General features: G+C 45.2%; 1 protein-coding gene across 1 annotated transcript in view; it reads right to left on the bottom strand.

Moving 5' to 3' along the window:
* The window catches only part of SLC25A38 (solute carrier family 25 member 38), a 20,490-nt gene extending 9,186 nt beyond the window's left edge, over positions 1–11,304 (bottom strand). The window contains exons 1-3 of the mRNA XM_007945731.2: positions 11,236–11,304; positions 1,671–1,792; positions 989–1,073 (exon numbers count right to left, since the gene is read on the bottom strand). Coding sequence (XP_007943922.1) covers positions 989–1,073; positions 1,671–1,792; positions 11,236–11,304 — 276 coding nt within the window. The remainder of the gene's footprint in view (positions 1–988; positions 1,074–1,670; positions 1,793–11,235) is intronic.
* Between the last annotated feature and the right edge of the window lie 1,589 nt (positions 11,305–12,893).

Genomic DNA, 12,893 nt, shown 5'->3' with positions numbered 1-12,893 from the left:
GATGCCAATGGAAGCAGCAGTCAGGACGTTAGACAACGTGTAGCACTGGGAAGGTCAACCCTGAAGGAACTGTTTCAAGTGCTGAGGAGCAAGGATGTCTCCTTGAGGACTAAGGTGCACCTGACACAAGCCATGTTATTTCCAATCGCCTAGTATGTATGTGAGAGCTGGACAATGAATAAGGAAGACCGAAAAAGAGTTGATGCTTTTGAGTTATGATGCTAGCAAAGAATGCTGCAAGTACCATGGACTGCTAAAAGAACTAACAGATCTGTCCTGGAGGAAGTGCACCTGAAATGCTCCTTGGAGGCGAGAATGGCCAGAGTTGGTCTCACCTACTTTGGTCATGTTGTCAGAAGGCACCATTTCCTGGAGAAGGATGCCATGCTTGGTAGGGTGGAGGGTCGACGAAAGAGGGGAAGGCCTTCAACGAGATGGATTGAAACAGTGGCTGCAATGATGGGCTCAAGTATAGCAGGGATCATGGAGCTGGCGCGGGATCAGGCAGTGTTTCGTTCTGCTGTGCATGGGGTCACTATGAGTCAGAAACGACTCAATAGCACCTAACAACAACAACAACAACAAGGATCTCAAGAGGGGAGGGAAGTGAAGTTTCAAACATCAAAAGTTAAAAGTGCTCAGCATTAATTATCTGGTACTTGCAACCAAGTTCCTACTGCCAGAAAAAGCTTTCAGGCAAAGACATGCAGGTGTCAGTACACTTACGTGGTAAGAGCAGGTGGGGGTAAGAGCTGTTCTAGAGACTTCATGCTGCACTAACAAATAGTACCTAAGTTGTACAGATCAGTACTTCCCCAAGACCTCAAACAGAAGTGAGTGACAGTATAAGAGATGTGTGGGAGGACCACGCAGGTCCTCCCACCACTTCCAACTCACACACATCCTTAAAAGCTGGTGAGGTGGATGAGAAATGGCTGCTTATCAAAGGGAAGGGTGGAAGAGAACCCAGACCAAAAAGGCAGCTTACAGGGGACATCCCCTTCCAAAGGCCCAAAGGACTCTCCGTGCGAACCACCTTCAGGAGCACAGTGAACATCCCAACACGACTGGATCTGAAAATAGACAAAGTGGAGGCAGGGAAGAGAAAAATAACTTAGACTGTTTCCTCATAAAAGAAGTCGACATGCGAAGATGACTTTGTATAACCCCAGTGTCTTCGTGTTTTCTAGAACACTTAAGAATCTCTATAATGCATCTGGGAATGACTGAGTTACCACGGTGTTCAGAAATTGGCATGTACATGTCTGTCTGTCCAGTGATGCTGTGATAATGCTGAGCCTGATATGGGGTATAAAACAGACACTCAATTCTTACATTATTTACAGAAAGACCCCCGTTACTCATACCAGCCAGTGCAGTTATGATATTATATACTAGTACAATAAATTGTCTGGCAGTCATGTATAAGTGCCATCAAGTCAGATCTTGGGAAGCTGCTCAGGAAAGGACCCTGTTTAATTAATAAGAAATATCAAATATAAAAAATATTCATGGAAAAGGGAATGCAAATAACACGCTAAAACTGGGTATAGCCTGTGTTACTGGGAATCCAACAGAATAGAAGTTAATTTCACACAGTAAAGATGCTTCTATGTCTGAGAAGTTGTTGGAACCAGGTCCACAGGGAAATGGAGGGCATTGGTACCTACCCATGGGCTGAGGGCTGCAGAGTCTGGAGGCGTGTTTTAAGGAGATCCAGAGGTTGAAAAAGGAGGGTAGAGCAGGTCCCACTGATGGACCCACACACAAAAGCCTTGATTGCTGGGTGTAACTGCAAGACAACAGAACACAGGTCATCAGCTTTGCCTCAGGACCCTCACCTTTCTCCACATCAAGACCAATTAATTCCTTTGTAAGGATCCTGGTGGCTCCTTGTATTATCCCATACTTCAGAGAAAGGATAAGTGTAGCCATAAATTAATAATGCTGGAGTACTACTGAGTCCTCAGGAGAGATTTCTTGCTGGTCTTAGTCCTTGGGTGGTGCAAATGGTTAATGCGCTTAGCTGCTAACCAAAGGTTGGAGGTTTGTGTCAACAGAGAGGGGCCTTAGAAGAATGGCCCAGCAACCTACTTCCGAAAAATCAGCCACTGAAAACCCTTCGAAGCACAGTTCTATCTGACACACACGGGGTTGTAATGAGTGAGAGATGACTCGATGGCAACCAGTTCAGTATTGATAGTAATTTGCTTCTACTGAGGAACATGTCTATTTCCTTCTGTGAATTATGCCACTGACCCGACCTCCCAATTTGTCCTGCTGCTAAAAGTTATCAGCTACTCCTTAACCTCACACAAGCAAAATCAACTGGACATAATATTTTAACTTTGAGCTATTGGTTTCCAGGCTCCCTTGGCTGCTGGGCCTGTATATATATTTATGGGAGCAAGCCAAAGAAAGTAAAATCCTAAGGTCAGCCACAACATAAAATGTATGTGCCCTTTCCCTCACAACTGATGAATTTCCTTAGTTTAAACCTTTTCCTTTCCCTTATGATCAGATCACAAGCAGCTCTATACCCCAGAAGCCTCTCCTGTTACCTCTGCTTTAGGCCACACACAGCCACACACACTGGGTCATCAAGAGACAACACCAGGAAGGGCAGAACTCTTCTAAGACTAAGTGGACCTGCCTGGAGCACTTCAAGGGGCCACTGCTCCCAACACTGCTGCTGCTGTCAGGGTAGTGTCCTCTTTCCAGGCACCAAAATCCAGCCTCAGATCCACAAATGGCTGTGAAAACTTAAAATCCAAACAGCAAACCAAAAATGCTCTTTTCCAAAAGAGATACTTGCCAAGTTCTATCCAAAAAGACCTTCTTCCATCCTCACTAAATAAAATTTGTGCCATCATTTTTTAATAGATGGCTTACTGCTGTCCTAACACACTATTAAGATGGATACAAAACTGCCTGTTATAGCCATAACTACCAATCTGCAACTTAAATTTTTGTAACCTGTACAATATGGTTCCTAGAAAAGAGAGATCATTCCAAATTCTACCAAGTAAGCAAGTCAAGTTATAACAGTAATTATTTAAAAGACTCTATAGGAGGTAGGACTGAGTAAGTGCAAGTAATTAAATTCTGGAGCTTATAACCACTTGCAAATAGCTTCTAAAGTATTGTTGTTGTTGTTGTTATGTGCCGTCGAGTCAGCCCTGACTCATAGCGACCCCTCCTTGGGTTTCCGAGGCAGTATCACTACGGAAGTAGGCTTGCCCAACCTTCCTTCCGAGGAGTGGCTGGTGGGTTTGAACCGCCAGCCTTCTGGTTAGCAGTCAAGTGCCTTAGAGTATTAGGACTGCCAAAAGAATGAACAAATCTGCCCGGGAAGAAGTGCAGCTAGAATGCTCTTTAGAAGGAAGAATGGCCAGACTTTGTCTCACCTACTTTGGTCACACAGTCAGAAGAGACCATCCCTGGAGAAGAATATCATACTTGGTAAAGTGGAGAGTCAGTGAAAAAGAGGAAGACCCTCAATGAGATGGATTGACACAGTGACTGCAACGATGAACTCAAGCATAGCAAGTATTGTAAGGACGGCGCAAGACCAGGCAGTGTTTTGTTCTGCTGTGCATGGGGTTGCTATGAATCAGAGTTCACAACATTTAACAACAACAACAGAGTTGATAAGACAAGTAAACCAAGCAAAATATGTAGATCTCAATAGGTCTGCCAACTCCCAAAAGAGGTGCCCTGCTCTTTTGTTGACCAGTATTCCCAGTAGTTTTGTTTCTCAGCCTTGCCCTAGACATTGTGGCATCAACAAGCTCTTCTTACCTGCATACTTGGCCTCTTCCTTTCATTGGTATCTTCTCTGCCTGGAACCATGCTCAAAGCCTCCAGTTTTTCTAGCCCAGACTCCACACCCTCTCCACTCTCTGCCAGTTAGTCCTCAGGCCACCATGATTTACCATCTAGCCCCGTTCCTTCACTAGAGTTGCCTTTGCCTTCTTACCAAGGACCTGCCAAGTCTCAGGACCCTTTTCTATTAGCTTCTCAGGTACATTTGAAATGGCTGGTCAGCTCTCCTCTCTGTTTTTTGGTTTCTGAGACACGAATCTCTCCTCTCTTCTTTTCTGGCTGCTCCCTGAGTCTCCTTCTCCCAGGCCTGCCCCTCAGATATTTGTTCCTCTTATCTCCTCCCTCTGCAACACTCCAGAACAACCTCACCCACACCCGGTCTTCACGTAAACATGTGCTGGTAATGCCTCATCTCCAACTCAGACCAGCCCTCTCTCCAAATTCTTTGTATCTCCTCTACCCTAACACCACCACAATCTCCCCTCAAATGCCCTATCACCATCTTAACCTCAACTTGTACAAAATGTAAACTCGGTCATTGGTCAGCAGTTCTACATAAACTTACTTGCCTCTTCCCAAATCCATACTGGGACACTCCAGGCATCCAATCTGGAAATATGGGAGACCAAAGACTCCTCATTCCACCTACTGGTCATGACCAGGTCCTTCTGATTTAACTCTCAATCTCTCAAGGCCTGTCCCCCACTAATCCATCCTAATGGCCTCCTTGGTGGTCTCCAGTCTCAATGTGCCAACCCATCCTTCACTGTGCTCCCAGAGTAGCACTGGGTGAGGCATCTATGTACACTACCTTGAAATCTCTCAACAGCCCATTTTACAGATAAAACTAGAGCTCACAAAAGTTATGTGTCTTAGATTACAGGGTTTGAAGCTATCAGTCAGGACTCAAGTTCACACTCTTTTCATTATACCCCTATTCTGAAGTAGAAATCCAGGGGGTACTCCTCAGAACTCCCAGAAGCACTGGTGACCACTACTGCTCCTTCTTGAAACATTTTCTTTGGTTTTGGGAATTAATGCTATCCTGGTTCTCCTCCCACTTCTCTGGCCTTTCTGTCTTTAAACAAAGATATTCCTCTTCCTTCCCTGAACATTCTTCCCATGACCCTCCATGGCTTCTATTTCTATCCTTTTATTCACACTTGCAACTTCTCTCACAAGTTCAGACTCATATCCACTAACTCAACTGTTCCACAGGCACTTCAGATGGCATTTTTTAAACCTGAACCCATCTTCTTCCCAACGTGCTCCTCCTCCAGGGTGCTCTACCCCAGTGAAGGCCCCTCCACTTATCTATCCAGTTGCTCAAGCCAGAAACATAGGTACCATCTGACTCTCCATACCTGCTCAGTCGACTTCCTACACAGTGCTCAAACCAACCCACTTCCATTCTTCTCCCATATCACTTCCCTGGTCAGAGCCCTATCATCTCTTGTCTTGGTGCTGTGACCATTTCTTCACACACCACTTCATTTCTTTGATCCACCTGTAGTCCACTCTCTACCCTATAGCCAGATTCATCCTGTAGATTCATCCTATAGAAGTGTAAATCTGATCACAATGCTTCCATGTTCAAAACCCTTCAACAAAAGACTTAATGTTTTGAATAATTTGAATTTAGCAACTCGAAAGAAAAAAAAGTAGACTGCAAATTCAGGTGGTGTTGTTACTAGGTGCCGCTGAGTCAGCTCCGACTCATAGCAACTCTATGTACAACAGAATGAAATACTGCCAGGTTGTGTGCCATCCTCACAATCTTTGCTATACTTGAGCCCACTTTGCAGCCACTGTGTCAATCCATCTTGTTGAGAGTCTTCCCCTTTTTCACTGACCCTCTACTTTACCAGATACAGGTATTGACAAATATACTGAAAACTACAAACTATCATTTAAACTGGTCCTTAATATTCATTGAATTAAAAGTAAAAACAGAACACCCTTTAATTGTTGCCTATTACTCTCAGGATAAAATCCAAACTCCTGGCTTCTAAAGCTCCTCATGAATTACATGGTGGCTCCTTACTGGTTTGGCCTGTGCTCTCACATGCCTCTCTTCCATGCATTCTGTAGTCATAATGAAGGATTCTTCTCCCTTTCTCTCACCTCTGAGAATGTTGATGATGTGTGATCCCTCCACCCTAGTGGTGCCCCTGTCTAATTTATCTCTGGGAAGCCCCTCAGCTCCCAGTGTCAGTTCTGGGCCCCTCTTCAGTGTTTCCACAGCATTTATGCCTTGTTTACTTGTCTATCTCCTTCAGGACTGAGGGTCCAGCACAAAAGAGGCTGTCCTATCTGGCATTTTTTCAAGCACTGATCATGGAGCTTAGTGCACAGCAGGTGCTCAACAGTGATGAAAGAGTGAATCATGTCATCTACCAGGGCACCTGCACATGGTTCTCCCTTAAGCACAATCCCATGGGATAAACCTCAGAGATTCCTGCCCAGCTTGTGGGCTCTGTATACCTCATCCCTGAACAAGTTACTCTCCCACCTCCCCCTCCAGCCCTTCACTCCAGCAAATGCCCACAGATTCTGTATGATATTTGTCTTAAGGGCTATTGTCCTCCCAACCCCCAACGCAGGAACCAGCCGGTTTATGTCTTTATTTCCACATTTTGTATTTGGGCATGTTATTGGCTCAATAAATATTTGTTCAATAAATGAACTGCTTATAAATGGAGCCCACATCTCCCTTAATTTGTAATTTTTCACAGTGCATTAGCACAGAACAAACATATACCAACAGTATCAAGAAAACCAAATCAAACTCACTGCCAATGAGTCAATTCTGACTGATAGTGACCCACAGGGTTTCCAAGGCTGTAAATCTTCACATAAGTAGATTGCCTCATCTTTCTCCTGCAGAACAGCTGGTGGATTTGAACCACAGACTTTCTGGTTAGCAGAAATGTCTTAACCATTGTGCCACCAGAGCTCTTTATCAGTATAAAGATGAAACCCTAATATGTGGGGGAAAAAAAAAAAAATACATCTACTAATATAATTGCTAAAAAAACAAAACAGAATTTACATTTTTTTTCATTTTGAATGGTCTTAAGATATTGTCAAGGGTAGACGGCACATCCTTTGATGGTGGATTTGATATATTAAAACAGCCCAAAACATTTCCCTGGAATGCAAAAGTTGGAAACAAAGAAGAATCACCGGTAGTTGGAAAATTTGGCCTTGGTGACTTTGATAGTTGGAGCTGTGTGTCAACTTGGCTGGACCAGAATTCTGTATGGTTTAAGCAGTTGTGACGTGGTTATTCCCATGATGGGATCAGATGAATATGTTTTGAGCAGCCGGTCCATTGAAAGGGAGTTTCCCTAGGGATGTGGCCTGCTTCCAGTATATTTATGGACATCTTGGGAAAAGAGACACTCTTCTGTGGATCAGCATTCTGTTGTGCTGCCTACAACTGTCCATGAGCAAACAATCCACCATTAGATTTGGCCTGGAGATTTTGGATCCGTCATTCATTGGAATCAACAGCCAGTATACTGCCTGCCAACCTTGAGCTCCTCAGCCCCTGCAGCTGCAAGAGTTACGAAAAGCCTCCAGCTTGACGTTTGATCCAAGAACTATAAGTGTGTAAGCCATTTTCTTAAGATAAATTTCTCTTTCTCTCTCTATATAAGCTTTACTGGCTTTGTTTCTCTAGAGAACCCAGTCTAACACAGTGACGGAAATGATGCTGGAAATCGCATGATAGAATTTTGCAAGACCAACAACTTATTCATTGCAAATACCTTTCTTCAACAACATCAACAGTGGCTATACACACGGACTTCACCAGATGGAATACACAGGAATCAGATTGACTACATCTGTGGAAAGAGGTGATGGAAAAGCTCAATATCTTCAGCCAAGACCAGGCCAGGAGCTGATTATGGAACAGACCATTAACTACTCATATGCAAGTTCAACTTGAAGTTAAAGACCATTAAAACAAGTCCACGAGAGCCAAAATATGTCTTGAATTTACCCTTCCTGAATTTACAGACCATCTAAAGAACAGATTCGATGCACTGAACACCAATGACCCAAAACCAGAATTGTGGGATGACATCAAGAACATCATCCATGAAGAAAGCAATAGGTCACTAAAAAGATGAGAAAAGAAAAGACCAAAATGGATAACAGAAGAGACTGTGAAACTTGCCCTTGAGCAGAGTGTAGCTAAAGCAAATGGAAGAAATGACAAGACAAAAGAGCCGAAGAGAAGATTTCAAAGAGCAGCTCGAGCAGACAAAGCCAATTACTATGATGAAATGTGCAAAGACTTGGAGTTGGAAAACCAAAGGAGAAGAACATGCTCAGCATTTCTCAAGCTGGAAGAACTGAGAAAAAAATTTAAGCCTAGAGTTGCAATACTGAAAGATTCTATGGGCAAAATACTGAATGATGCAGGAAACACCAAAAGAAGATGGAAGGAATACATAGAGTCCTTTACCAAAAAGAACTGGTCAATCTTCATCCATTTCAGGAGGTGCCAGATGATCAAGAACCAATGGTACTGAAGGAAGAAGCTGAAGCTGCACTGAAGGAATTGGTGAAGAACAAGGCTCCAGGAATTGACAGAATACCCATTGAGATGTTTCAACAAACGGGTGCCCCATTGGGGGCACTCACTCGGTTATCCCAAGAGATTTGGAAGACAGCTACCTGGCCAACTGACTAGAACAGATCCGTATTTGTGGCCATTCCAAAGAAAGGTGATCCCACAGAATGGGGAAATTATCGAACAATATCATTAATATCACATGCAAGTAAGATCTTACTGAAGATAATTCAAAAACAGTTGCAGCAGTATATTGACAGAGAACTTCCAGAGGTGCAAGCTGGATTCAGAAGAGGACGTGGAACAAGGGTATATATCATAGCTGTTGTCAGATGGATCTTGGCTCAAGGCAAAGAATACCAGAAAGATGTTTACTTGTGTTTTATTGACTATGCAAAGGCATTTGACTGTGTAGATCACAACAAATTGTGGATGACATTGAGAAGAATGGGAATTCCAGAACAGTTGATTGTGCTCAAGAGGACATTGACCAGGAGGCTGTTGTTCAAACAGAACAAGGGGACACTGAATGGTTTAAAATCAAGAAGGGAGTGCATCAGGGTTGTATCCTTTCCCCATCTTATTCAATCTGTATGCTGAGCAAATAATCCGAGAAGCTGGACTATATAAAGAAGAACATGGCATCAAGACTGGAGGAAGAATCATTAACAACCTGCGATATGCTGACAACACAACTTTGCAAGCTGAAAGTGAGGATGACTTGAAGCACTTACTGATGAAGATTGAAGAATACAGTCTGCAGTATGAATTACATCTCAATATAAAGAAAACAAAAATCCTCACAACTAGACCTATAAGCAGCATCACGATAAATGGAGAAAAGATTGAAGTTGTCAAACACTTCACATTGCTTGGTTCTACAATCGATACCAATGGAAGCAGCAGTCAGGACATTAGACGACATATAGCACTGGGCAAGTCGGCTGCAAGGGACCTCTTTCAAGTGCTGAGGAGCAAGGATGTTTCTTTGAGGACTAAGGTGCACCTGAGACAAGCCATGATATTTTCAATCGCCTCATATGCATGTGACAGCTGGACAATGAATAAGGAAGATCGAAGAAGAATTGATGCTTTTGAGTTGTGGTGCTGGCGAAGAATGCTGAAAGTACCATGGACTGCTAAAAGAACTAATAGATCTGTCCTGGAGGAAGTACAGCCAGAATGCTCCTTGGAAGTGAGAACAGCCAGACTTGGTCTCATCTACTTTGGTCATGTTGTCAAAAGGGACCATTCCCTGGAGAAGGATGTCATGCTTGGTAAGGTGGAGGGTTCACGAAAGAGGGGAAGGCCCTCAATGAGATGGATTGACAAAGTGGCAGCGGAGATGGGTTCAAGTATAGCAAGGATCATGGAGCTGACGGGGGACTGAGTGGGCAGTGTTTCATTCTGCTGTGCATGGGGTCGCTATGAGTCAGACACGACTCAACAGCACCTAACGACAAAGTTGTTCAAAGCAAATAAAAAAACAAACCCATGGAAGTTGAGTCTATTCTGATTCTGACTCTTTTCTGAGCGTATAGGATAGGGGAGAACTGCCCCATAGGGTTTTCAAGGCTATAAATCTTTATGAGCGCAGACTAGCACATTTTTTTCTTGCCATGTCTTTCTCCTGCTGAGCGGCTGGTGGGTTGAACAACTGACCTTCTGATTAAGCAGCTGAGCCACTAGGGATCCTGTTCAAGACGAAGGAAAAAAACAAAACAGAAAACAACTCACTGCTGTGCAGTCGGATCCAACTTGTAGCGATCCCTCCTTGGGTTTCCAGCTCAAGATAACAGGATAGATAATTCATTTGAGTGGGGGCAATACACAACCAAACAATAATACACCGGCACAAAAAGGCAACGAGTAGCACTTAAAGAAGCTACAAAACTAGTTCCAAGAGTAATTCTTATGTTGTTGTTATGTGCCGTCGAGTCAGACCTGACTCATAGCGACCCCTCCTTGGGTTTCCAAAGCAGTAGCACTACGTAAGTAGATTGCCCCATCTTCCTTCCGAGGAGTGGCTGGTGGGTTTGAACCGCCAGCCTTCTGGTTAGCAATCAAGTGCCTTAGCTACTATACTACTCTTTAAAAAAAAAAAAAAATCCTAAATATAATTCAAATCAAGAGTCCAAAGCTGGAAGGCTGGGATAAACAGGTAAATATGTTTTCAAAGAGGTCAATTTAGAGCCTTTTTAAAAGTTTTTTTTAAAAAAATCCACCCCCTCCCGCCTCCATAGGTCGCCCCAAACGATGGCCTCAGGGAAAAAGCAGCCGCTGTCCAGAAACTCAGAACGTCCCTGCCTAAGGACAGGCCACTTTCCAGCCTCGACGCCTCAACCCTCTACTAGCAACCACTCAGCGGGACGCTCAGCCAAGAACGCACTAGCCTAGCCCCACCTTCGCCAATGGCAGGCCGGCGGCTCGACCAGAGGCAGCCAATCCCGGCGCTGGAGGAGGCCGCTGCTGCGGGGTTGGGGAGGGCACGCGTTCTCATCCCGCTGGGAGGTGGATGTCCCAGAAGTTGTTCTCGCCCAGCTTGCAGCGATCTCGGCAGAGCAGCCCGCGGGCCCACTGCGGTCCTTGGCGAACCTGAACAATGCTGCAGCAGGTCCTTTCCTTGCCGGTCCCAAAGGCTGAGCTTCAGGTCCTTCCTTCCCATTCCCTTTTTAATCCTTAGTCAAACTCCACCTCTCTTGCCGCATCCCCAACCTTGTGCGATCAGGGAGCGGAAAAGGTTCTGCTAGGGTCGCTGAAATTTCACAACATTCCCTTCCCTTCCCGAGCCAGCGACCCTCTGTTTTCCCGTCCCCGCAGTTTACCATAAGCGTTTCCACTCTGTCTCCGACATCTTGAGGTTGCAGCAGCGCGGGCCGTGACTCCTGAATCATCGGAGATGAGGCCTGTGAGTGTCCTGGGCTCAGGATGCCGGCGGTGGGAGCTCAGGCCCGGCCCTGGCGACCCTGGGGGAGGCGATGGGATGGCGAAAGCCGTGCGACGCTTTTAAGCCGGGGACCCTCTGACGTCTGTGCTCATCAGGGACCAAGCCGTCAGGGGTCCGGACCGGCGCGCCCGCGGCCAGCACGTTACTCGAGGGAGCCGTAAAGAGCCCGCGAACGCTCCCGTTCGTCACTCCCTCCACAGATTTCGGGTCTCTGAGCTCCCGCCCATCCTACCGGCTGCCCGCTTTAGGACCAGAAGAGTTTAAGATGTGTGTATCCGGGGAGGTGCAGAATGCCGGAGGAACTAGATGGAACGTCGGGATTTAACTTCCGGGGTTGGACGCTAGTGACACGCCCTGTGAAGGAGTTCTCTCGGCACCACCTGGTGAAAACGTCGGGAACTGCAAGACTCGCGGTTTCCCTGCGCACCGAGATTAACCCGTCCAATGCCGGGAGTTTTGCTTTGAGGTGGACCATTTGAAGGTACGCTCGTCCATGAGAATTCACCTACTCCTAAAATTTATTTGTAACCCCCAAATCAGTACTCTCAGGCGCTTTCTTGGTCATTAGTTGACGTGCGCAGAGCAGCAAGAAGTTTGTGTCGCTTGGCACAGACACCTTGCCTTCCTGTTCAGCTCTCATGCTGTGATCAAGTGACCTTTTGGTGGTCTTCTTAGTGCCATATCTTTTGCAATTTTTCGCTTTTTTGTTGGTTTCACCATTTAAAATGGCCCCGAAACGTTGTGCTGAAATGCTATCAAATGTTCCTAAGAGCAAGAAGGCTGTGATGTGTCTAACGAAGAAAGAAGTGTGCTGGATAAGCTTCGTTCAGGCATGACTTACAGTGCTGTTGGCCGTGGATTCATGAGATGACAATGGACAAAAGAGGCGTGGTGGACAGCATTGTTGTGAGGCTGAAAGCACAAGAAATTTACAGTCATGTTATCCAGGGTCAGGAACATGTTAAACCCGTTCTCTGCTAGCGCTAGCTGGCTTGCGCGCGTTTCAAAAGGCCATAAGGTGTGAAAAATGTTAAATTTACAGGCGAGGCAGGTTCTGTCGTTCAGGAGGCTGCGGACAAATTTTAAAAATACCTGCTGAGTATTACACAAGAAAAGGGCTATGTGGAAGATCAGGTTTTCAACGCTGATGAGATTGGCTTGTTTTACAAGGGCTTTGGCAAACGAACCTATATAATGCAAACAGCCCCCAAAGCTCCTGACTTTAAACCATTCAGAGACTGTGCAACGTTGCTATTGTGCACCAATGCCAAGGGCGACTTTAAGTGCAAACCGCTAATGGTGTACAGAGCCTCAAATCCCCAAACACTTAAAGGGAAAAACCTGCACTGTATGCCAGTCCACTGGAGATGGCACAAAAAGTGTGGATGATGTCTGAAATATTCTAGGACTGGTTCCACAACTGCTTTGTCCCAGAAACTGAATGCTATCTCCAGAGCAAAAATCTTGACTTCAAAGTTTTATTAATTTTGGATAATGCCCAGTCCATTGCTGTGCAGAACTGGAAAATGCCCATCC

The sequence above is a fragment of the Orycteropus afer genome, unplaced genomic scaffold, assembly GCF_000298275.1.
Source record: "Orycteropus afer afer isolate SDZICR_OR568_19922 unplaced genomic scaffold, OryAfe1.0 scaffold00142, whole genome shotgun sequence".
NCBI lineage: Eukaryota > Metazoa > Chordata > Mammalia > Tubulidentata > Orycteropodidae > Orycteropus > Orycteropus afer.
The sequence above is the reverse complement of the archived record's forward strand: the minus strand, read 5'-3'. Positions and strand labels throughout refer to the sequence as shown.